General features: G+C 44.5%; 2 protein-coding genes across 3 annotated transcripts in view; both read left to right on the top strand.

Annotated features, from left to right (window-relative positions):
* The first annotated feature begins 1,510 nt into the window (after positions 1-1,510).
* TSGA13 (testis specific 13) lies at positions 1,511-15,646 on the top strand. Its single transcript, XM_047840370.1, has 8 exons — positions 1,511-1,607; positions 2,750-2,920; positions 4,955-5,033; positions 6,928-6,999; positions 7,910-8,116; positions 12,794-12,933; positions 13,470-13,597; positions 15,215-15,646. Exons 2-8 carry the CDS (start codon positions 2,898-2,900, stop codon positions 15,382-15,384), a joined length of 819 nt encoding a protein of 272 aa, XP_047696326.1. The 5' UTR covers positions 1,511-1,607; positions 2,750-2,897; the 3' UTR covers positions 15,385-15,646.
* Positions 15,647-15,704: 58 nt separating this feature from the next.
* COPG2 (COPI coat complex subunit gamma 2) overlaps positions 15,705-26,299 on the top strand; it is a 114,031-nt gene continuing 103,436 nt past the window's right edge. Inside the window, exons 1-4 of one of the 2 annotated variants that reach the window (XM_047840322.1) lie at positions 15,705-15,855; positions 17,006-17,058; positions 17,846-17,926; positions 21,445-21,516. In XM_047840322.1, coding sequence (XP_047696278.1) covers positions 15,819-15,855; positions 17,006-17,058; positions 17,846-17,926; positions 21,445-21,516 — 243 coding nt within the window. In that variant the 5' untranslated portion in view covers positions 15,705-15,818. Of the gene's footprint in view, positions 15,856-17,005; positions 17,059-17,845; positions 17,927-21,444; positions 21,517-26,299 lie in introns of those variants that run through there. The other variant, XM_047840325.1, reaches the window with a different exon arrangement.

Here is a 26,299-nt window from a genome sequence, read left to right as displayed (position 1 = left end):
GGGAAAACTGAATAACCATGCGTCAGGGAGGGCTAGATCTGCAGCGGCTCTGGGGACCTCAGCAGGCGGGGCTTAGCCCTTCTGCCTGGGATGCTGTAGAGGACAATTCAGCTGCGATCATCTCCCATCTTTCTGTGTCTTTATCAAGCTCTCAAATCCCTAGCGGAGAGAATATGGTTGGCCATCTTTGCATAGGTCATCCAGGGCTGGGAGACAGAGGTGAATGGCACAAATCTGTGACCCATTTAATTTCTCACTCCTTCCTCCATACCACAGCCTTCTTAAAGGCCTCTGTGCCTTTCCAATATATAGTTTACTCTGCCACCATTTTTGTATTTCTAAAATACATATTGTTCAATGTATCTCCCAACTTAATCCCTCGATACCTCTTTATTAACTCACAGGGTGACTTACAAGCTTCTATCAGGGTCTACACTCTAGGATTTGGACCTTGGCTTCCTTTCTAGTCTCATCTCTTGGAATCTTATGTTCCAGGCATAAGCTACTTGTACTCACCTTTCCAAGCTCGGTTTAGGTGTTAGTTCCAAATGTCTCCCAGGGTTTAGTGCTCTTCCTCTTTGATTCAGCAGCCCCTTGAACAGATCCCTGATACATGCATTGCAATCTGTTGAATTGAGCTCTTTCTTCATCTCCTCCTGGCTAAACTATGAGCTCCTTGAGGTCAAGGACTGGGATTTATGTTTGTTCCCATTGCCTAGAATGGTGTTTAACATGTCACAAATGGTCAGGAAACATACGGAAGTAAATATTAAGTTTGAATGCCTAATATACAAAACAGGGGTATGTGGTAGTGGGGGGGGGGACCAATATATATATAACTCACGTGTCACTTTCAAGGAGCTTACTGTGTAGGAGGCAAACAGTACGTGCACAGAAGAAAAGTACAGGTCAAACTACAAGATACTATAGAATTGCGTGCACAAAAAACAGTGCCTGCAGGCTAGAGTTTGGGATTGGATTGATCTGGAAAGTCTTGTCTAAAGAGGAAAGACCTCAGCGGTAATATAAAGAAAGAAGAAGGTTCAAATGGTTTGAAGACGTGGGGAGAGGGTTTTAAGTATGGGGAATAAGAGAGAAAGTTCACTGTATTTGAGGAATAGGTTAAAGTAGAGGTTGATTGGGGCGCCTGGGTGGCTCAGTCGGTTAAGCGTCCGACTCTAGATTTCATCTCAGGTCATGATCCCACGGTTCGTGGGATTGAGCCCTGCATTGGGTTCTGTGTTGAAAGTGCAGAGCCTGCTTGGTATTCTCCCTCTCCCTCTCTCTCTCTCAAAATAAGTAAATAAACATTAAGAAAAAATAAAGTAGAAGTTAAGATATGGTGACAAGGTCAGTGTATGTACAGGGAAGTCACAGGTTGAAAAAAACAAATTGGAGCAGATCGGTGCAGATTTTGTTGAAGCCTTTGTGCTCACTCCAACATAGAACACCTGAGCATTCTAGATTGCCTGTTCATCACAAATTCCTGTGATTCCTGTGTCTCCTCCAGAATCAAGAAAAGAATAAAACACTTTCAAAACGGAAGTTTTCAGTGCCAAGGAATCTCTCCTTCCTCAATGAACTAAGGTCTCCTGATGTCCTTCAAGGTATTGTACACCAGATCTTTCCATTTTTAGTCTGGGTGTCATTTTTGTGTTTGTGTGATTTTGGTTTTTTCCACCCTGCGTTGCAGAAAAGCAACCCAAGATTTGTACCTTCCAGTTGGGTGGCTTCTTTTTATTTTAGTTTCAGTATCCGCATGAATTGGACTCATGATTCCAGTAAATTAAAGGTGAGAAAAGGGTGAAAACCTCATTAGTCTATTACCCTTGAGGGAACTTTCAGAGTTTAGCTCAGTCTAGTCATACACTCTAGACAATTGTCTTTAGGGTTTATGTCTAGACAACCAAACTAGATATAAACCTTAAATAATCACTTATCGACATTCTCAACACTAAGGCAGATCTTTCCTCCAAACCCATGGGCTTGAGAGGAGCTTGGGCTGAAAGACCTTATCAAAGTTCCTCCTTCATTACCAAGACCCCCATGATTTGATCCCACCCTACCTATCCACTTTTAGGTCTTGCTACTTAAAACAACAACGACAAATACCTTCCCGTCAGGCGACTTCACACACCATCTTATAAGGCCCAGCTCAAGCTCCACATCCTTTGGGAAACATCCCCGTGAGCCTCACTGACCTCTCTTCTCGAAATAGTGGCTTGTACACCGTCAACTTTTATCTTCCATTTTAAGTTGCTCATATCAAAGAAATATAGCAACTTCCTGCCACCCCCTCCCACACCAATATATACACATACTTTCCCTGGTTTTATAGACCTAACCTATGAGAGGGTGGTTGTATTGAAAGGGGATGTACATTAAAGCATGGCTGCTCTCCAACTCTCTCCCACGACTAACCCGTGAATGGATTTTACTTCAGGTCGTTATGTAGGAAAATTCTTCGCGCTGTCAAAAGGAATTAGAATATTATCTTTAAATCATTTGGTTAACTCTCTCCATTTTTACAAATGAGGAAATTAAGGCCCCGAGAGGTGAAATGACTCACCTAATGTACTAGCATGTGTTTCTATGCCAATGTCCTTTCTATTTCACACTTCACAATCACTTCCTCCCCCCACCCACCCCTTCCACCGTTTACCACCTAAGTTCTTGAGGACAAAGGTCATCATGTCTTGTGCATTCTCTGCATTCGCAACAGCACCCACCAGCCTTGTTTCCAAAACAGGATCAAGAACGGGGCTGGACACACGGTGTGTGCTAAGGAAGAAATGGATTGAATTGAGCCCCTACAGAACCTGGACTCTTTGGAGACACTGACTTCGGCCTCTGGATGAATACTTGCCTTGGACTGACCCACTTAGCAGTGAACAGCGATGGGCCAAAAGAGACAAACCAAGTGTGTGCTTTTCTTTGCCCAACTAATTTATAAGGACGATTTTATGCAAACATTTGTTGTAGTCCATATCACTCTGAACAGTACTAGTCACAGAGTAGACTCATTAAAAATGTTTTAGGGGCACCTGGGCCGGTTAAGCATCCAGCTCTTGATTTCAGCTTAGGGCATGACCTCACAGTTTGTGAGATTAAGCCCTGCATCGGGCTCTGCACTGACAGCACGGAGTCTGCTTGGGATTTTCTGTCTCCATCTCTCTCTGCCCTTCCCCTGCTCTCTCTCTCTCTCTCTCTCTCTCTCTCTCAAAATAAAAAAATGAACATTAAAAAATATTTTAATTGACTGTCCTCAGATCAAAAACCGGATCTTGGTCTGTGTTTCGTGCAGCAAGTAGAATAGAGTTGTCAAAAGTAAGGCGCCAGACTGTCCTTGGTGGACACTGCTGGGCTGTAGGAGAATTTCCCCCCACAGCTCTATGCCTTAAATTGGCCTTAAAGAAGAGTATCTGGGATCCTGTGCTGCCTTTGAGATAACAGAGAATCATTTTTTAAAAGTGCTACAATAGAGATTACAGTATATTATTATTAGATGACTTAAGATAGTAGGACACATAAAAAAGGTACCACCTTTAAGATGTTAAGTGGGGATGAATTTATTTTGGTCTACCCACAATGTGTCACCTGCTCCCCTTGAGACTATTTTTAAGACGTCTGGCCTGAGTTAAGGATGGAGTTGGTAGCCAGCGACAGGTGGAAGTGAGCCATGCTTGGATGGGACTTGATACTGGATTGGGGATGATTCGTACCTCCTACAGCAGTTGACCCGCCAACTACATAGCTTGGCTATTTCTGTTTTTCTTAGTTTGGTCCTTACACTGCCACCCTCATTTTTATTTATTTTTATTTTTTTATTAAAAAAAATTTTTTTTAATGTTTTTACTTATTTTTGAGACAGAGAGAGACAGAGCATGAGCAGGGGAGGGGCAGCGAGAGAGGGAGACACAGAATCGGAAGCAGGCTCCAGGCTCTGACCGGTGAGCACAGAGCCTGACGCGGGGTTTGAACTCACAGACTGCGAGATCATGACCTGAGCCGAAGTCAGACGCCTAACTGACTGAGCCACCCAGGCGCCCCTGCCACCCTCATTTTTAGAGGAGAGAGGTCTACTTCAGGTAGTCCCAGCCTTCTATTTAAGCTAGTTAATACCCAAACAGGAATTATCTCCAAGGAGGAAGCAGGCCATTTATTTTAATCATTAACCCAGTCTTACTGATGAGCATCTTTCCCTATGTTCAGGGAGTAAATGGGTTTAGTGGAATTAGTCATGGAATCTAAAATATGGAATCTAAAACACTTTATTACTAAATATTGCAACTTCTGCCTCCCTCCCTCTTCTCGCCAAAAGGAACTGGTATCTGGGCAGGGGATCTGAAACTAAGAGGAAAAAAAACAGAGTATGAGAATAGTTGCCATTCATGATTTTTACCATCTTAGTTCTAGATAGAGAAACGTAGATGTGGTTAGGTACAAGAGGGAGCCAGTAATCCAAGCATAGTCTTTAAGAATTGGAAATTTAGTTGTGAAGTTCCACTAATAATGTCCCTTTTCATGGAATCACTAGTTAATTATTGGCAAAGGTAGAGCCAATTCCCTGTGGAGAAGAGCAGGCAGGTGGGCATTCAAAACAGTAGGTCGTCTTTAGGGATATGATAAAGGTCCAGGTGCCCGAAAGAATGTCCTTAAGCTGTCTAACACCCTTATTTTTGAAGAATTCAACTTATCAGATATCATCATATCTCCAAGAGGTCCCACTTGCTGAACTCACTGAACTGAAGTTTTGTTCCCTACCCCCCCCCACCAGAATGCAGGCTGGATAATAACAAATCCTATTCTTTACTATACGTGCATATTCAATTAGTGACCACCCAAATTGGGCTCCTCTACGTCGGGCTCCCAAACTTTGTTGCTGGAGATTGAGAATATGCCAACGACCAGGCCTCTGAGTAAGCAAATACCATTGGATTTTCTGCTTTTTCAGGTTTCAAGATGCCGTATCAACGACTCCAGGAACCAGATCAGTTAAACTTGAGAAAGGAATAGGGGTTGATAACGATGAGGTAAGAAAGAGCCTTAGTAAATGTGTATGTATAGTCTTTCTTTGGAGTTACTCTGAGTACTTTGGAAGTGGGGTTCACAGACCTCCTGTTGAAGAGCAAGAAACGGTCAATGTTTGTACAGACAGCAAGGGTAAATTATCCTAATTTTATGAAAGGGAAACAGAGACATAGAAAAGAGACAGGGATGTATCCACGACAAATCAGGGCTAGAAGCCAGGGACCATAAGCCTATCTTAGAAACCCTACTTAGCTAGGCTTTATGGACACCTCTTGCAGCAAAACTCCATTGGATGGTTTGGTTGCTTCCCCAGGTTTTTCATATTCAAGTGAATTTTCCAGGCCAACTTTTATTTTACCAGCCACGATAGTACAATTCAACGTAAAACTAAAAACATATTCCACTTGGGACACTGCCGTGGGCTTAGTCAACTGCCGTAGACTCATTTGGAGCTGAGATGCAACACTTCAGAAAAATTCAAGAGTAAAAACATTTTCCTTTGAGATTTCCCCCCCTAAAATTAATTTTTAAAACAACCGACAAGAGAAAAGTCTTCACATCTTTCTCTCACGTTTTCCTGAGATTTCTGTGGTTCTGAATATATGTAGCGTATCTGTGAAGTGGACTATTCCTAATATATCTTTGTTTTGAACAAAGGGATTTCAGTTTTCCAAAAATTAACTCATTGCATCTTTGGATTTATTGCCTCCCATTGTTCCTAATGGAATGTATGGCATGGCTCTGATAGGCCTCCTCCTAGTCCACATGCCCCCCCCCCCCCCCCCCCCAGGCATTGCCAGCTTCTGGCATTTTCCTCTAGGAACATAACACCTTCTCCCATTGTACGGTTCTGTCCCATCCTTACACCTTCCCTCTTTTCCATTCACATCCACACTTTCCTCACCTCTCAGTGCATGTTCCGTTTCCTCCGCGCCCCACCTTAACCATATCACCTCCTCGGGGGCATGGCAATCCTTGGAAATGTTGGTCCACACACAGGATTGTGACTCCTCCTCTTTTTCGGATTTCCGATTATGCCAAGCCCAAAGGAGGTAACTCAGCTTTCATTTCCTTCTGTCCTCATCCTTTTGACTCATCTGTGGATAAGTTAGGGCTGAGCTAGAGGCCAGGCAGCAACACCGGGGTCAGCGAAGGCGATGCAGAAGGCCCGGCAACTGTACGTACGACCAGACGCGACACCCCAACAGTCTGCCATTCACCAGCACGTCCACCAGACACGACCCTCCGACAGTCTGCCAATCACCAGCACGTCCACCGGCAGAGAAATGCAAAGCGGTGGACAAAAGTATGACCAACATCCAACTAGTTTTTTGCCATCACTTCAGGAAGAATCGTGTGCTGTCGAAATAGTCAAAAAAAAGCAAAATGCACCGTTGTTTCTCTCTTCCTCTGTGTGTCTGCTTCCAGCTCGGCAGGCAGTGATCCCTAGGGCTCCCTTGCACCACCAGCCTTCAGTTGTTGCCCTTTTATGACTTGCTTTTCTCCCGGAGAGGGTGTCCTCCGTGTTGATTTTCACTAGATTTCACCCCTATAGAAATGGAAAAGGCAGAAGGAAGAGGTACGATCCCTTGGAGTGATTTGTCCCCATCTGAACTTTAACGCTGCCCTTTACCCACTTCCCTCCCCCACAGCTTTATCTGACATTCATAATAAAGCAGGCCCACCTTTTCCACGGACAAGCTTCCCTGTCAGGATGCCTCGGAACGTAGCTCTCTTTGCTGTGGCCGCATCCCGGGATCCCAGGGTACAAAACTGGGAGTGCTTTGTTCTTCTGACCGGTTTTTAGGGTCAACCTAGGGTGAGGTGAGGTAAGGAATGGAATGCTGTTTAGGACAGGTGCAACGTGAAACTCCTGATCTCAATTATTGTCTCTAGATTTTTGACGCAGTCGGGCCTTCAAAATTTGTCCTGAAGAACCTTCAGGAATACACCGTCCATCCAAATATGGTAGGTGGAAAAAGCATTCATCCCCGCCAAGATCCTTAAGGGTTCAGCAGCAGGGCCACTGCTCGGGTATCCCAAATGCCTCCTGGTGCCGCCAGCTTCTGTGACCGTGCTGACTCCTGGGACAGGAAAGCAGGGCTGTCCTAGGACACCAGGCCCGTGGCAGTGCTGGGTACGGTGATAGGGAGGGACGAGGGAGGAGGTGGGAAGGGGGTGTTGGCTGCAGCTGATTTTTTTTTTAAGTGGAGAAAACCTATTTCTAATAGGAGGTATGCTATTCTCTCCCTCGCCAATCCTCTGCCTCCCTCCTAGGGATGGAAAAGCAAATTTAGCGGGACCGCCCCTTCCCCCACCACGTCTTAAATGACACGCAGTCTTTTGTGACTGCTTTTCCTCTATAAGGTCGTGCTTATTATGCATGTTAATGTGGTTGTGCCCGTGGAGAACTCTTGGTGGGTGGGGAGATGGAGAGAGGGGCTGTGTTGGTATCCCGGAACAAGGAAGGAGCTTTGGTGCCTGGCGATCTCTCCCTTTGCCTCAAACGGACTTGTAGAGAAGGCCACCTAGGTTTGACATGGAAGCTTCTGTTTGCCCCATTGTGTTGGGCACGATGTTACACTTTTTCAGAAGGACTAAGTCATCTTGCTCCTTTTATGTGGGAACCTTCCCTCCCATCTCACTTCCTCACCCCTTCGTCTATTTGTGGGGAATGTTCTGAGGGCAGAGAGGGACAGAGGGCTTCAGACGTTTTCTGTAAAACCAAGCAGATTTCTGTAAAATCTGCTTCCGAGCAGATTTGTCCGGCCCCTGTGCAGCGTCTGTCCCTCCCCCACAGAGGCTGAAGACTAGCCAATTGATTAATCTTCTCTTGATCTAATCCCTTTGTCTCTCTGGAAACCTCTGTGTTGCTCAGGCCCAGTACTATGAGCCTTTGAAGCCCACTGCCCTGCAGAAATTCCTGGCTCGAAACGGGAAAATCAAAAGCTTCACATTAAAAGTAACAGAGTACGATCAGGATAAGACCTTACTGATTATGACCAACAACCCACTTCCCTGCCCATTCGACCAGCAAGGAAAGAACATCGCACCCAAATACTTTCCCAAGGAATTGCTGCTCAAGGTAACGGCGCCTGGGGAAGCTTCCTGGCACCCTGAGGAAGGACCCTGAGGAATCAGGAGGTGGCGTGAAGAGAGAATTAAGTTAACGTGGAAGATGGTGTCAGGAGCCATCTTCTTCCTTCTTCTGCCTTGCTGTGTATTGCACACACAAGGAATCTGGAGGGGCTCAGAACCAGAATTGCACAAGCTCGTGTCATGAAACTCCACTGCGTGGAGAAAAGAGGGTCCTCATTAGAAATTGTTCCTCCCTGGCCAAAGACATTTAGTTTGCAATTCCCCAAAGGTGAACTAGCCACTGGCTTTTGGGTTGAGGGTAAAGTGGCAAAGGAGAAATCGGGAAATGAGGAACGAGGAACAGAAATAACCAAACGGGAGACGGGGAAAGGATTATGCTTTATACCCACGGCTTTGGGTGTCAGGAGAAGGGGAGAGGAACACAGCAGAGGATGTTCTATCACAACAGCCAGACATCTGGGACTCGGTTCTACACTGCCGAAGTTCACGTTCAATCCGGTAAACGGTTGCTGACCATATGCTAAACAGAGAACTAAGATATAAGGATGCTTTCAGGACAGTTTCTATGTTGAAGGAACTTGGAGACTAGCAGGAGAGACTGATCAATAAATAAGAAATAGAAAAGTTATTATAATATACCAGGATATATGGATAATAAAAGAATATGCAAGATATAGAACTCACGTAGAGATTAGTATCTTTGTCAGAGGAAAGGGAGTGATCCAGGAGGTTTTACAGAGGATGTGATCCTTGGCAAAAGAACAGGAGAATATCCCCATCAGAGGGAAAGGCAGACACATGAAGACACAAGAAAGTGAGGAGCACTTATGGAGATGTAAGAGGGTAAATGGCAGGACATAAAAGGCACAATCAAATTGGCATTTTAGAAAGACCGTTTTTTGGAGGAGAAAGTTGTGTTCGTGGGGGAAGAGAGACAAATCAGAAAGATTCATTGTGATGTTACTACAACAGCTAAGGGGAGAGATGCTGAAGAATTGAACTAAATTAATAGCCGAGGAAGTGGAGAAAATCAATTTAAAAGATATTTAGGAATCGGGATCTAAAAAAGCTCTTGACAGCCTTGAGAGCAGGCCTAGTATAACAAGAAGAAATTAAATAAAGTGAAAGTGCAAACAAAAGAATCTAATTATAACAGAAATTACCTGAGACAGACCCTTGTAACACAAAGTGGTGAATTTGAGGTTAGTATTTCCTTAGTTGCTAGAGGAACGGCGGTAAAAGATTCCTCTCCAAATGGGGGATAAGATGCTAATATGCAATGATATATGCTGAATATGGGCTAATTAATTCATTGCCCATGGTCTCTGGAGTCTCAGTATTTGTGCCCTTTGGATGTAAACTCAGTGGTTACTTCTCATGGTGATGGGTAATGTACGAGAAAGGAACAAATGCCAGGCTAAGATTGTCCTGCTCAAGGTAGAGAAGGAAATACAAGACTATCATGTAACTTGGTGCAAGACGAGCTTTCTTCCGACAGCTGGAACTTTGTGCAAATCACACGCAGGACCTGATCATATTCATGAGCAAACTGTGCTACCAGTCAAATTGTATTAATAGAGTTAAGGCACCGATTGTCAAAGACTGACACCATGGTAGTTCTATGGACTGTCAGCAACAAGTTCAAGAAGAAGGATATGCCCATCTAGAATGCTTCTTTCATATTCATACTGCAACCCACCCCCCTTTCTCTTGCCAAACAAAAGTGACGGTCTTTGGTGAGCCAAAGATCATACACAGAAGCAGCATTCTTTTGCTATGCCCAGGCATGTGTGTTAGAGGAGGGTGGGTTCCAGTAGGCAAGTTGAAGAATGGAGATGGCATGTCTATCACAGTGATTGCTATCCCCACAGTCCCTTCTAAGTGAAATGGCCCCACCATAGTCCATGAAGAAAAGGATGCCCTGAGAGATCCTCTTTTGTGCAACTGGCTGGGGACCTCAGGTGGGGGCAGGAGGGCACCAGAGCCAGGGAATCAAAACTCATAGGGCGATCGGTGACCTGTGGTATAAATTGGTACCCCCCAAATGAAAACAAACAAAAAACCCCCAAAGCCAGAAGCCAAACCAACACCAAAACCAGCCAACCTACCAACGACCCAAATCCCCAGGCCAAACAGAGTCCTCCTTCCATGCCTCTGGGTCTGGAAAAGGGGAAGATCAAGGTGGTAAGAGTGAAAGCCAACGGGGCAGGTAGAGAGAGGCCAGAAAAAAATCAAACCAGGAGGAGGAGGGTAGTGCAGGGACCACGAAAGCAGAGGAGGGGCAGGTTGAAGTTACAGGGAAGTAGAAACAAACAAGCAGAAGCTACAGGGAGGAGAAAGATACAGGGTAAAGGTAGGGAGTGAACACAGAGAGAGGCGGAAGCAGACAGGAAGAAAGTAGGAGACAGGCTAATGATATGGGGCTAGAGACGAGCTACACAAACTCATGCTGTTGTAGTCCTTAGCTAGTGCTGTTTTGGATTCCAAATACTTTTCCGTTCCTGTTTTTCTGCTGTGCGATCTAGCTCTGCAGAGTTTCTGCTCTTTTTGTGGCCAGATTGTTAGCTATGACTTCGTTCCTAGGCACATGTGCTTTTTTAGAGTAAAATCTCTTTTTGTTGAGGTAACGTGAACGGAAGTTCCTCCAAACTGGAAGAGCTTAAAGAGAACAAGTACAGCACTTAAAAGACATGGTTCAACAGGAAGTATTTTTTTTTAATTTTTTTTTAAGGTTTATTTTTGGGACAGAGAGAGACAGAGCATGAACGGGGGAGGGGCAGAGAGAGAGGGAGACACAGAACGGAAGCAGGCTCCAGGCTCTGAGCCATCAGCCCAGAGCCCGACGCGGGGCTCGAACTCACGGACCTCGAGATCGTGACCTGAGCCGAAGTCGGACGCTCAACCGACTGAGCCACCCAGGCGCCCCAGAAGTATTTTTTTTTAAAGAGGCTTTAAAATTCTATGAGAAGAAGCTCACTGTGTTGTTATTTAATCAGCCTAGTCATTCATTCGTTCTTTCGTTCATTCAACGAGTATTTATGGAGCACCTACTTTGTGCCAGGCACTGTTACGCGTACTAGGGATACATCAGTGACTACCCCAAGGACTGCCTGAATGATGTTTAATTCTAGTGAGGTAGACAGACCATCAACACGCAAACAATCACACAGATACTATATAATGTGCTAAGTGCCATGACAAAGCAGGATAAGGGAATGAAGCACAATGAGCGTGAGAGGCAATTTTAGATGGTGTAGTTAGGCAAGGCTCCTGGAAGAGGTGATGACATTTGAATAGAGTCTTTAGCAAGGTGATGGTCCCACGGTTGCTAGCACGTTGTTTTCATTTCAGATTGTCGCATATGAGAAAGAATATAAACGGTCGCTTTCTCAAATGAGTTACGATGAGAAAAAGCAGAAGGAGAGGGAGCCCAAAGCCACATCCCATGAAAGGAAGTTCAAAATACTGGCAACGTTGAGCCTAAGAGAGGAGAATGAGCTTAGGAGGGACGTGATGGATCTCTTCAAATTCTTTAAGGACCCTGCAGAAGAGACATTGGATTTGTTCTGTTTGAGCTGCAGGGTCAAAGTTACAGGGAGACAGCTAACAGCTGAGCAAAGGTGAAACAGGTTGGGCTTTTAGGTGTAGCAAGATTGACCACTTACTTAGTAGTAATATTGTGGAGGGGATTAGGGGGTCAGATGAATGGTTAGACTGGATGACCTTTAAGAGCTTTTCCGAAAGTCTTTGATTCTATGACCTTTAGTAATGATGAAATTATTACCTCACAAAACATCCCATTCTGTGACCTTTTCACTGCAGACAGAGAAGGGAATGTGAATGAGGCAGTCATCTTTGAGAAAGGAAGGTAGGTCCCATGGATCTATTTCCCAATTTAGTACCAAATGCTTGGCTTCCTAAGCGATTCACTAATTGAATCCTTCTCAAAACTGGGTAAATTCCTCTGCTGTTCACTTCAAAGGGCCACTGGGCAAGTCAATTACTTAGGAAACTGATCAAGCTTTGGACAAGTTTTTTGACAACAAAGCAAATAGGTACACCCGTTCCCACCCCCCGCACCCCCAGCCCTCATCTGTGGTTTACCTTTGCAGGGTTTCAGTTACCCACAATCAAATTGGGTATAATCTAATCAAGAGGGACTAATGCTAAGTCACAGTGCGTACGCCATTCCCTCATTTCATCATGTAGGCATTTTACCTTCTCACATCATCCCAGGAAGAAGGGTCAGTACAGTACGCTCTTTTTAGAGAGAGAGACCACGTTCACATAACCTTTGTTACATTATAATTATTCTATTTTATTGGTTATTGCTATTAATCCCTCACTGTGCCTCATTTATACATTAAACATTATCATATGTATGTATAGGAAAAAAAGATAGTATATGTCTAGGGCTTGGTACCCTTCATGGTTTTCGGCATCCACTGGGGGGTCTTGGAATGTATCTTCCGTGGATAAGGGGGTCTAGTGTTTTAGCCCACTCAGGGAACGGCTTCCTCTTCTTTTGGTTTCAGTCCCCACTTCCCCTCTCTGGCAGGGTTTGTCGCATCCTTTCAGAGGAATTGAAGCTTAGTCCGGGAACTTAGTTCAGTCCCAAGGGTTCAGCTTCCTCCTTCACTGACCCTTCTTCCCTCTGCCGCAGGAAGGTTACCAGCACAACCCCCCTGAGAACTTCTGCCTACCCCTGATGTCTCAGAAAAAAAAGTTAAGATCTGAGCTGAAACCAACCTTTCCTGTGACCCTGTTGGCTGATCCTACATCCAAGCGAGAACAGTGGTTTAGGTGAATATTTTCCTTCCTCTCTTTTCCTTATTCATGCTGCTGTTTTCATCATAACTTAACAAAAACTTTTGATTGTAGGAAATATATATAACTGCATAGTGATGAGACAGCTTCCCTACATGACCCCCAACCTCATTTAGACCCTAATGAGAGTTAATCAAAACTAAGGTTTTTCACTAAGAATGATTTTCGAGAGTGACAAGAAGTACTCAAAGAGCTCTGTGAGAAGAAGAACCACATTTTCTCTTAGGGCATATAAAGGGCTGCAGTTTAGGAACAAGGTGCTGTGAGATTTCATTTGAAATGAGTTATAGGAGCAGCCCACATCTAATTTGGGGAAGAGGTAAGAGATTCTGGAGTTCCTGCACAGGTTTACAATGCTAGGTTCTAGAAACTTCCCTCCCACGGAGCAATACTCCCACCAATGGACACCATCTGGTCACTGTCCTTTCTTCTCCCCCAGAATCTGATAAAGTAGTGACTGGTTCCATTAACCCCCTGCCCTAGGATCTACTAAGTGAGCTTTCTTTGTGAAGGTTTTCCACCTACAATGATTTCAAAAGTGACGGGCAGTATATGAAGGTCTGTGCTTTGCAGAAACAGAAAAAAATGTACCCTCAGCTCAACTTTGCTTCAGTCTGTGAAAGAGATATGAAGAAAGCTGGTAAGCTTCTTTCTTGCAAAGCAATGGCTTACAGATCTGAGGTGTGGGCAGGAGGCACAAATTTTGGGGGACAAGAGAAAAGGGCAAATCAACAAGTCTCGTGGAGGTTCTGGAGACTATTTTTTCTCATAGCATGGAAGCTAACAACTGTTAAGAGGCCCAGGTGGCACTAGGCTTTGGATCCCATTTAAACCCTCAAATTTCAAGAAAGCTCTAGTGTGGTGTTTCCCAGACGACATCACCTACCACTCTAATAGTTTTGGCCATATTGATGTGTTATTTGCCCTTACTCATATAATGTTTTTCTTTAAAAGGTTTTTTGTTTTTTCTTTTTTTAAAATGTTTATTTATTTGGAGAGAGAGGGAACGAGGTTGGGAGGATGGGGGGGGGGGAGGGCAGAAAGAGGGAGAGAGCGAGAATCCCAAGCAGGCTCAGTGCTATTAGCACGGGGACTGAGACGGGGCTCGAACCCAGGAACCATGAGATCACGACCCGAGCCGAAATTAAGAGTCGGATGCTCAAGTAACTGAACCACCCAGGCGCCCCTGTTTGTTTTTGTGTGTGTGTGTGTTCCTGTCCTAATACTACATCACTGACATCATGGGCTTGATATACTAGTCACATTTTTTTTTCTGACATACACTTAGTCAAATTTATAATAATTAAAAATTAAAATGTAAATTGGGTAGATCATTAACAGGCAAGAACCTGTTAATGATCTACCTAATTTACATTTCTGAACAGAACACTTAATATCTCAGTCTGCAACAATTATTAGATTTCTGGCGACTTTACAGTTTCCCTCAAGAAAAGTGAGTACATACTTGCTTTAGGTAACAGTATCTGAAGAGCCCATTATGGTGCTTTCCCTAAAGAATGGGTCTGTGGAGTTGAAGCAATGTCTCCACTTCAAGCAAAAGACACCGCCAGCCAGCCCTCCTTCTGCCAGTAGCCAATCACTTTCCTTGTTTACCAGGCATCCAAATAAAGATTACACAGAGAAGGTTTGGATGGGGCCTGATTAGGAGGCTGTCCAGGAGTTAGAGGACAGGGCCCGAAAAAAGGCGATCGCAGTAGGAATAAGGAAGCCGAGTCAAGGGACATTTACAAGGCATAACGCATCCAAAAAGTGGGGAGGGATGGAAGCAAGAGGAGCCCGCCATGGAAGCTTCCAAGAACAGGCAGACGTTAAAAGAGAATCTGGATAAAGTGATGACACTGAAACCAAAGACAGTAACATTTTCTTGGTTACACTCTCAGGAGAACTGAAAACCACCTCCACTTTAGGAAAAGACTAAGAAGAGTATGAATACAAGTGAATGCACCTTAGTAAGAGTGACCTGGGTGTCCACACGGTTGCAGAAGGAATCATCTGAAAGGGGTGGGATGAAACAGGGAAGACTAAACTGGCAGTGTTTTAAACTGGGTTTTGATGAAGGGAAGGAATCCAGAACTATAAAGAAGGTTGGGCATGGTAGTCCGTGATGCCTCTTGCTAAGAGTAAAGACCAGCTTTCTGGTCCCTCCAAGTGGGTCTCTTTCTTGCCTCACATTGGGTGTCCTTCCAGAGCCTCTGGATGTGCACATTCACTAAGGTGCCCTGTGCTTTGTTAACAGCAGTCGCCAAGTCAGGGAGTGACATGCCGACTTCCAAGATGATTTGGGAACCACTAACCCTTTCATCGCTCCTGGAAGAGAAACCCACCACAGCTGTGCCAGGAGAGAACGGCTTCCGCAATGGAAGGGCCCAGCAGTGGATTATAAAAAACGCCACTGTCATCAAGTGAAAACAAATCCTCCAGGCCTCTCGCTTCGGTCTCCAGAGACTAAGGGGCCTGCGGAAGTCGCCATCCACGACGTGCCAACCAAATAAAATCGCATTGTGCCCGCTCCGGGCTTGGGTTGCCCTGTGGCCGGCTGGGTGGGCCGGGGCTAGCCCCAGCTCGGACCCGTGGCGGTAGGGGCCAGGACGCAGCCCCGGGGGCCCAGCGCCTGGCCCCGCCTCCGCCCGGCTGGGGGAGGAGGAGAGGGCGTGGCCGCGTCCCCAGGGGACATGAGCGGCCGCGACAGCCGGGGAAGGGCGGGCCTTCTCCCCGAGTGACGGGACGGCGACCCAACCGGCTCCAGAGCACGGGGCCGGCCTTCCTGCAGCCTCTTCCGCTCGCCGGCTGCGGCGCCTGGGACGGTTGCGGTGGGTCTGGGCGCTGGGAAGTCGTCCAAGATGATTAAAAAATTCGACAAGAAGGACGAGGAGTCTGGTACGCGCTGGGCTTCTGACGCCCACCCTCCGCCGCGGGGGCCCCTTCCTCGCCCGCCGCCACCTGCTCTTGGGGGCCGCGGACCCGAAGGCGTGGGCGCCGGTGTGCCAGGGGGCCGGAGTTGGAGCCCGCTCCTCCCTCCGCCCGGCTCCGCTCTGCTGCAGCCGGGGGCCTGCCCCTAGCCCCTCCCCCGGGCGCCGGAGCCTCCCCTCGGGTCGCGCGCTCCCGCCCCGCGCCCGCGCGCCGCTGGGGCAGCTCGGCGGCCCCGCCCCCCGCTCCCGCCCCCTCCCCTGGGCGCAGCCCCTCGGAGCCGCCTCCGCCGCGCTCGCCTGGGGTGGGCTGCCCGCAGAGGAGGCGGGCCCACGGCGCGTGGCGGAGGGAGTGGGTGCGCGCGTGGGCGAGGCGGGGGGGCGCTGGTAGTGGGAGGCCCAGAGTGGGTCTGGGCTCCATGGGACTTGTGTGTGTATGAACTTGGAGGCGCCTTGTGCCTTCCAGTCTTCCCAGGGGGGTTAAGAGTGCCCCCTGGTACGTCTGTCGTTTAATGCGCCGGCATCCAAAAGTCAGTTGCGTTCTTGATAACCCGTCTTTGGTCCAGAGCAAATGGGGAAGATGTCAAGCCACCTAAAAACAACAACAAAAAACCCCCAATCCCCAAACCCAAAGCCCTCAATGTTTGGTGCTCTCCCGTGGTGTGGTCGAGGTTTGGGTTAGTAAATCTCCACGGCCCCTTTCAGCTTTGTAGGATTCTTTGCTAAACTCTTTTCTGCCTGGCAGAAATTGTTGGAAACACCAAAGATAGTGCTTGCCTTTAGGGAAATCCAAAGGGCCCTACCACAATCTCATTAATCTTAGCTGTGTGCACATGACATATACTTGTAACATTCACGTAAAAAGAGGACAGGGAAAGAAGACCCTCGTTTTGGGCAGAGTTCCTGCAAAACAGAAGTACGAGATCTTATAAGGATAGCAATGACAGCTAGTACCAGGATCAAAATGATTTTATTCCGTTTATACGCATAATAGTAATGGTTGTCACTGTGATATCCAAATGGTCACTTCACTTAGGTGAGATACCCCAAGCAATCAATACCCTTCTGTAGATAAGTTTGTCTAGGACAGCTGTTAAAGACATTTTTTGTTTATGATATAGGTAGTGGCTCCAATCCGTTTCGGCATCTGGAGAAGAGTGCTGTCTTACAGGAGGTATGACTTGGAACTGTATTGTGTGTGTGTGTGTTTTTAAGTTATTTATTTTTGAGGGAGAGATAATAGAGAGAGAGAGAGAGAGCGCGCACAAGCGGGGGAAGGGCAGAGAGAGAGAGGAGGACAGAGAATCCGAAGTGGGCTCTGTGCTGACAGCAGAGAACCCCATGGGGAACTCAAATTCACAGACCCTGAGATCATGACCTGAGCTGGCACCCTGTGTTCTTTCTTTTCTATTCCATTTTAGATGGTGGGCAGAGAGCTGCTTGAATACTATGATCAAAAATAAGAATTGAAGAATATAATAACTGTGTTCAGAGAATATAGACTTGAGGGAAAAGGAAGAGGGGTTACTTAATCAGAAGCAGGTCTAGAATTTATAGAAATGCAAAAACATGTAGACTCTGCAACATGGTGATAATTTTAAATACAATGCTAAAGAGGTGTTTAGTGTAAGGTTACTGAAGGAAGTTGTGGACATTAATTGTTTTCAAATGGTGTAGATAAATACTGTGATTCTTAACACATAAAGCGCATAAAATTGACGTACTAGATCGAAGGGAAGGAGTTAGTGTAGGTAGAAAGTCAAGGCCGTATCTAATAATGTATCATATAGTATGATGAATTGAAAACTGTAAACAACATTATTTGGATATTGTGATTAAAATATGTTTATTTTATGTTTATTAGAATATGTCTGTTTGATTACAGTTGAGTTTTTGCAATCTGTGATGGAAATCTGTGATAGAAAATATACTAGTGTAACAATGCTTTTTTGTCCCCATAGGCTCGTATATTCAATGAAACACCCATCAATCCAAGAAGATGTTTACATATTCTTACAAAGATTCTTTACTTACTGAACCAGGTAGACTATTTTGATTTTCTTCAGATTTGTTTCCTGGAATAACATGCAGTGAAGCACTTTCTGGAAAGTATCGTTATTTATTTTTTTAAATTCACTTAATTTAAAAGTCTGCAGTGTTTGATTAAGGCAATGATATGTAAAACTTCTTGAGGACAAGGATTATGACATACCTCTGTTTTATTCATGAGGTTCCAGACCAGCCAAGCATGTGGTAGATTCTCAACATCAATTTGAAATTAACAAGCATTAGTTCATGTTAAAGCGTGTTGTTCAGATTTGTTCAGAGGTCTTTATGTCCCCCCCCAAAATGTAGTACAAACTCTTCGACAAATTCCAAATAGATATTTTACCTTTTTTTGAGGGGAAGGAATATAATAGTGATGTTTTTCAAGCTTTGATTTTAATAGATTTTATTTATTATCCCTACTGTACCACGGCAAGCAGAATGATTCTGAGTTTAACCATGTCGTGCCTTAATGTCCTTTTCTATAAATGGTGATTATGATAATACCTGTTTTATAAAGTTGTAATGATTCAATGAGGTAATGAGTGTACAGCGTTGCGAATAGTCCTGGACACATACATTCAGGAATAGTTTTCATTCGGTCGTTCAGCAAATATTTGTAACGCTGACTCCTATGCTGCTTTAGGCACTGGGGATGTAACAGAGAAAACCAACAAAAGTATTTGCTGTGATGGAACATAGATTCTGTTTGCTGTTATTGTTATTTTGTTTTTTCTTGTGCTTTGGTTTGTTTTGCTTCAGACTAAAAAAGTGTCATGAAATGTCTAGGAGCTTAGAAAATGTGATTTTGTTTCTTAGATTCACACACACACACACACACAAACACACACACACAGACTTCCAGTGGTTTACATATGGTGGTAAGAAGACTATGGTTTCCAATTTGAATTCCCTGAGAATATCTTTTACTTTTACTGTATTTCATGACTGAAGGCCTCATTCAGAGACTTAATGATTTGTAATTTGCAAATGGAGACTGAGCATCGAGTGCATACTTTTCCATAAAATACATTCCTACACAAACATCCTATCCCTCCGTGGTACTATATTAGAAACATTTAAAGCAAAGTCTGTTTGATTTAATTTAAAAAAAAATTTTTTTTTTTTTTAACATTTATTTATTTTTGAGACAGAGAGAGACAGAGCATGAACGGGGGAGGGGCAGAGAGAGAGGGAGACACAGAATCGGAAGCAGGCTCCAGGCTCTGGGCCATCAGCCCAGAACTTGACACGGGGCTCGAACTCACGGACGGCAAGATCGTGACCTGAGCTGAAGTCGGACGCTCAACCGACTGAGCCACCCAGGCGCCCCTGATTTAATTTTTTGTAGCACACATTGTGTCCTTGACTAAATCCATTATATAAGCAGAGTTTCTTTCTTTCTTTCTTTCTTTCTTTCTTTCTTTCTTTCTTTCTTTCTTTTTTTTTAAAGTTTATTTATTTTTGACAGAGTGTGAGCTGGGGAGGGACAGAGAGAGTGAGACACAGAATCTGAAGCAGGCTCCAGGCTCCCAGCTGTCAGCACAGAGCCCATGCGGGCTTGAACCCATGAACTTGAATTCATGACCTGAGTTGAAGTCGGATGCTTAACTGACTGAGCCACCCACGCGCCCCTATAAGCAGAGTTTCCGGTAGATGAAGTTGGTGCAGAGTAGCATATACTTTTTTTAATTTTTTATTTATCTTTTAATGTTTATTTATTTTTGAGAGAGAGAGAGAGAGAGAGGGAGAGAGAGAGAGAGAGGGAGGGAGAGAGAGAGAGGGAGAGGGAGAGACAGAGCACGAGTGGGGGAGGAGCAGAGAGAGAGGGAGACGGAATCCGAAGCAGGTTCCAGGCTCTCAGCTGTCAGCACAGAGCCCACATAGGGCTTGAACTCACAAACGGCAAGATCATGACCTGAGCCGAAGCAGGATGCTTAACCGACTGAGCCACCCAGGTGCCCCAAGTAGCATATACTTTTATATTGGCCAATGCCTCTTTGCTGAGCAACTCATGTTGAAACATTTAATTATGTTGAAAGGAAATTACCAGTATAATATGATAAACACAGTCAACTACGGAAACAGGTTTGGGAACCTTAGTTTAATCTTTTGTCTAGTTGTTGGTAATGCTTTATGGAAAAATACTTCTAAATTTCTACCGCAGTTGGCCTATTCATATATTCTAAATTTCAAGTCAAAAAGTAGGGACTTAGGGCCTGTTGATAGGACTGAAAAGTGCATGGACTTGTGTGTATTCCCTACATATTTATGAAAGAAAGGGGGAAATCTGTTGTTGGTGAGCAAGTTGGGTACTCTGATTTAAATGATTGTAGGGGCACCTGGGTGGCTGAGTGTCCCAGTTTGGCTCAGGTCATGATCTTGTGGTTCATAGGTTTGAGCCCCACATCAGGTTCTGTGCTGACAGCTCAGAGGCTGGAACCTGCTTCGGATTTTAGAAGCAGGTTCCAGCCTCCCTCTCTCTCTGCCCCTCCTCCCCTTGTGCTCTGTTTCTCTCTCTCTCTCAAAAATAAACATTTAAAAAATAAATAAAAATAAATGATTGTAAATTCTTATACTTTGTCCTTCATCCTAAACTTTTAAAGTTTTTCATCAGAATCTGTTTATTCTTACAAACTCTTATTCTTGTAAGTGACAAATAGATTGAAGTGATTGAGCCTCATGCCTTATATAGGATTGCTTTTAATGAAATTAAATATTGAAATGGTCATGTTTTAGGCGGTCTATAACCTCTGGAATTTTTGACTGTGAGTGAAACAGGTTATCTAGCATCTTGTGCCTTAAAAAAAAATGTTGTTCCCAGGCCAGCAGCATTTGCATCACCGGGAGCTAGTTAGAAATGCAAAATTTCAGGCTTCACCCGGAGCCACTGAATCAGATTCTGCGTTTTGGCAAGCTCCTCAGATGACTTATGAAGCGCAGTAAAGTTCTGATGCAAAGCATCATCCAAAGGCTTACTTTCATATAACTAATCTGGTTCCTGCCCTTTCAGTTGGTCCCTTTTTGCCATGTTTTCTAGGATTCCTAATATGTAGTTCTTTACAATTTAATATTTATTATGCTCTTATAATATGTCAGGCTTTGTGCTGGGCATTAGATTATGGAAATGGAAAAGGTGTGATCTCTGCTTGTAGGTGGTGTAGTAATAACATGCCATTCTGATTAGAAACTCAATTTGCTATTATTTTCTACCTCCTTGTAAATTGCAGTTCTCTAGGGAAATTAAAATAGTGCCTGCTAAAAGGTCAGAGACTACTATTCCAGAACTTTTATAGCATGGCTTGTGATACTAAATTATTTTAAATAAGGAGTGGACAAAATGGCCATGCACGTTTATAAATTGAAAGCCAGAAAAACAGCGTAGAGGCAGAATGTTTACAAAGAGATTTTCTTCCCGAGTTCTAAGAGACTTTTGCAGAAATAAAGAGAAATAAAGAGAAAATCCTTAGTATACTTTATTTAAGTTTAAGAAATTGTTTTACATTTTCCTTAGGGTGAGCACTTTGGAACTATGGAAGCCACAGAAGCCTTCTTTGCAATGACTCGGTTGTTTCAATCCAACGACGTAAGTCTTTTTATTTTATTCTTTTCGGCTGGAAAAACTCCTTTTATTCTTTTTCCTGGGGGAGCTTCGAATGTTCTAAATGGGCAAAGGTTGCTTGCAATATTTAGCATTACTTAAACATTATTTATCTTCGTCAGATTTTTCAATGTTCATTAACGGCCACGTGAGCATGAGAGATGCATAGGAATATAGCATAAAGCCGTCCCCTCCCCCACCCCGCATCTGTCATACCGTCATAAAAGCCATTCCCATCCAGCTTGTGGCACGCCACGGCGAAAGTGGACTGGTGTGGAAGTCAGTGGACATAGCTGCCACCACTCTAAGTTCTTAGTCAAGTTTCCGGTGAGCCTGGGGTTGCCGTTGGTCGGCGGGTCGGGCAGGTAAGAAGATGAGCCGGATGCACAGTGGGGAAGAGGACATGGGGAGGGAAAAAGAAGAGAAAGGACAAAGTAAAGCTCCCGGCACCTCAGCGTTTGTGTTTCTGCCGTAAGCCACCCCGACTCCCGGAGCATGATGGCCACAGCTCTGCTTCCGTCTTCTAAATGTGGTTGCGTATTTCTCCTTTGCCCGGCTCTAGCTCAGAACCCGCAGAGAAGGGAGTCTGGGGAGATCCATTTCCCACCCTTCTGGTGACATAAACTGTCCCAATCTTGCAGTGTTTTGGTATGTTTCGCATATCTTTCCAGGCCACGTTTTGTGCCCAACCCCCAGAAACTTGTAGGATGTGAGTGTGGTTAAGTGTCTGGGTAATGATAAGTTTCAGGAGGAGGTGACTCCTTACGAACGTCAGCAGTCCCCTGTCAGGCAACTGTCTCAGTTGAGGCTGTTACACGCTCTTCAGGCAAAGGGAGACTCCTTTCCTCGGACAGAATAAAGAGCTGCTACTTGCCCAGGAGGCCTGGGGAGTTTAGGCTCAGCTCTCTCAGAATCTGCCCATATGTCCCCATCCCAGTTCCCAGGGTCCCACTCCTTCCTGATCAAAGTCTTCCCTTTAACCTAAGATTCCCTGCAGGGTGGGTATTGATTTTGCATTATAACTCGGCCACACAGAGGATTTGCTTTTCAGAATGCTTGGCCCCTGTGTCCACATGACACAGGCTTTCTATCAAGGCATTCTAGAAAATTTCTAGTCCCTCACCTAGACTTTGAGCAATGAATTTCAAACTCTGGACTCATTTCTTTGACCAAGTTCTCCGGCGTCCTTAGAAGCAACTAACCCATTATAAGAACCCATGTTTACAATACATTCCATGGCAGCCACTGCTGGCTTACCCAAGCCTTGTCTTCTATAGGTCCTTGAATCTGCTTCTCCAGGTGATGATTTAAGTACTTTGGCCCCTGCATGCCCTGGACGACGAGTATCCCCTTTACAACTGGAAATGGGGCCATTCGTGCCTTTTATCAAATCAGAGAAGCAATTTCAGATTTCTGTTGTTAAGGTCCTGTTTCCCGGTAATCACTTCCTATACCAGAAATTTGGGGCGAATTCAATCAGGGAAGCAGAACCGTCATGATTACCGTAGAATTATGTAGTAGTAGAGTTAGACTAGAAAGCTCGGCATTTCAGGCTGCCGGAGGAGGGTCGTGGAGAGGGACTGGTGTAACGATTGTGGAAGGCTGCTGCCTCTTCGTGGCTCTGTGAATTTGTCGTGCAGGTGTCTGGTGGTGAATTTGCTCAGAGGGCTGGCAGTTGGGAGGGAGAGCTGGACATAGAGCAGAGAAGAGGGTGCAGGGCAGGGAAGAAACAGAAGGAGGACAAACTCGAAGCCTCTGGCACGGAGGTTGTATTAAGCAAAGAAGGCATCCGGGCCCCTGGGTGGCTCAGTCGGTTAAGTGTCCGACTCTTGATTTCGCCGCAGGTCATGATCTTGCTGTCAGGAAATCGAGCCCCACTTGGGGCTCTGTGCTGACGGTGCAGAGCCTGCTTGGGATTCTTTCTCTCTCTCTCTCTCTCTCTCTCTCTCTCTCTCTCTCAAAAAAAAGAGAAGGCATGAAATAATTTTCTGGGAAATGGGGAAATGCAGGTTGTTGGAGAGTATGAATGGCCCCTTCGCGTTAGTGGTCATGAATTGAATGTATTACTTGGTGGCACAGTGAGTGTTTTTCTCCGGCTGCACGCTTCAGGATGTGGCACAGAGCAGTTGGAGATTGGATTCAATCAGGGTTAGGGTTTTTGCCAGGTTAGTAAATGGGGGGAAGAACAAGGAAGTTGAGTAATTGAACTATTAACTGTGGGATCTGGTTACGAAGCAAGGACACGGGCTGACTGGAACAGTGAGAAGTTGATCGGATCGATGGATCGTAGGTCATGAGGAAGTGAAAGGGTTGTTGGAGTCCAGAGCGGTGGCTGGGGAGTAAGTTGCTTAGAAATGAAATTATGAGGGGGGATACTGTTATACTGGTGGGGGCAACAGTGGAAGTGGGCAATTGCAAAAGGAAGGAAGGATCGGTGGAGACGAGGCCAATTCTACCGAGTAGTTAGTTAGCTTTAGAAGTACTGTCTGTATGGATATTAAAGTCACCTGCGATTATTACTGGGCTAATATTGGAGATTGTGGTGGCGAACATGGTACTAATATTTTTTTTTAAATAAGGCAAGTACCCGGAGGTCTATTTATGCAACCAGGAGTGGTGACAGGTGAGATTTCAACAGGCGGTGAGCTTCCCCACCTGTAGGTCTGGTGGATGAGGGTTAAAGGAGAGACACCAGCCGCTATTTGGGAGGGCTGCAGGGGATTCTTAGGGAGGAGCCAGCTTTCAGTTAGAGGCAAGATGGGGGTGTTCAGAGAAGAGTTAAGGATGTAAGTGATGATGAAAGTGCCAGAGAGCCTGATGGAGGGTTTGGGATTTGAGAAGGATGGAAGACAGAGTCCCATTAGGCGCTGTTCCCAGCTGCATGGGGATAAGTTTCCAGGTGACAGATAGTGGCCAGGATATTTTAGGTTTTTTGTAGTGACTGAGGTAACTAACAACGTATAGCATGCTGTGATTCATTTTGATGGTCCCTTAGGCAGAACGTGGGATTGAGGTTTTTGGGGGGGAGGAAGGAGAGGTGGAGAATTTGCTGGCAGCATGTGGGGCTTCTTCGTTTTCCAGCCTTCCTTTACCAGAGGGTCATTACTCTCTTGAGACTGGTAACTTCCTATCAATGTTTGTATATATGTAGTACATACGTTTGTTTGTATGCATAATCTATACTTAATATTTTTGTGTGTTTAAAAATATAAGTGATCATATTATTATTGCTGTTTTCAAAATTAATAGTTTTGAGATCTACCTTCGTGCTACACATACATCTACTTTATTTATTTTCACTGCTGCATGTAATCCCAGTGTGTTAATATACAGTATTTCTATTTATTTATTCATTCTCCCCTTGGTAGATAATAGTTGCTTCCCCCTTTTTGCTATTCCAAATGATATTATACATAATGTTTATGTACATGTCTTGTGCACATAGAATTTTTCCGGGGGAGATACCTGCAACTGGCATTTCTAGATAATGCGAGTTATTTGATCTTATCAAATTGATCTTTAAACTGATCTTGTGTGAATAATTTACATAGACGTTGCTTCAAATCCTTAAACCTGTTCCTGACACTTTATTATCAGATCTAAATATTTGACATTCAGAAGAATGTGAAATGGCATCTCTTTGTGGTTTTAATTTGCATTTTCATGGTCATTGCTGAAATTGAGACTCTTCCTATGTTTAGTGGCCATTGTACTTTCCTCCTCTGTGAATTGCCTATTCATATTCTTTGCGTATTTATATTCTCTGTATTGACTTATAGGATATGTTTCTTATTTTAGTATTTAAAATACAGCTTTATTGAGTATAACTTACATATTATAAAATTTACCAGGGCACCTGGGTGGCTCAGTTGGTTAAGCGTTTGATTCTTGATTTCAGCTCAGGTCATGATCTCGCGGTTCACGAGTTCGAGCTCCGCATCGGGCTCTGTGCTGACAGTGCAGAGCCTGCTTGGAATTCTCTCTCCCTCTTTCTCTTTCCCCACCCCACCCCACTCATTCTCTCTCTCTCTCTCTCTCACAAAATAAATAAACTTAAAAAAGTAAAAAAAAAAAAAAAATCACCAATTTTTAGCGTACAGGTCAGTGAGTTCTGACCAGTGTGTGGAGTCATGGAACCATCTCCACAGTCACGATACAGAAACCTCCATCACCCCAGAATGTGCCCCCACATCGCTCAGTTGTCTGTGTCCTTCCTCGACCCCTAGCATCTAAGAAGTCAGCGATCTACTTTCTGACAACATGGTTGCATTTTCTAGAATTTTCTAGAATTTCACTTCAATTTAATCGTATAACATATAGCCTTTTTATGACTTTTATGTCTTGTTTCTTTCTCTTAGTTTATGGCCTTTGAGATCGACTCAAGTTTTTGTGTGTGTTGGTGGTTTTTCACTTTTACTACTGAGTTGTATTCCACCGTATGGTGGTGGTCTTGTTTCCTTATCCATTCACAGGTAAATGGATATTTGGGTTGTTTCCAGTTTATGGATATTATGAACAAAGCCACTAAAAGTAAATATTCAAGTACAAGTCTTTGTGTGGACCTACTGTCCTTTTCTTTGCTTGACACCCAGAAGCGACATTGTTGGATTTGCATTTCCTTAATGACAACTGCATTAAGCAGATGTATGCTTATTTGCTTTCTGTGTATCTTCTTTGGTGAAGAAGTGTCTGTTCAAATCTTTTACTCTTTAAAAAGAAATCATGTCGTTGGTCTTCTTATTGAGTTGTAAGCTTTCTTTATATTTTC

This window comes from Prionailurus viverrinus, chromosome A2 (genome assembly GCF_022837055.1).
Source record: "Prionailurus viverrinus isolate Anna chromosome A2, UM_Priviv_1.0, whole genome shotgun sequence".
Lineage (NCBI taxonomy): Eukaryota > Metazoa > Chordata > Mammalia > Carnivora > Felidae > Prionailurus > Prionailurus viverrinus.
This window is presented reverse-complemented; position numbering and strand designations above follow the sequence as displayed.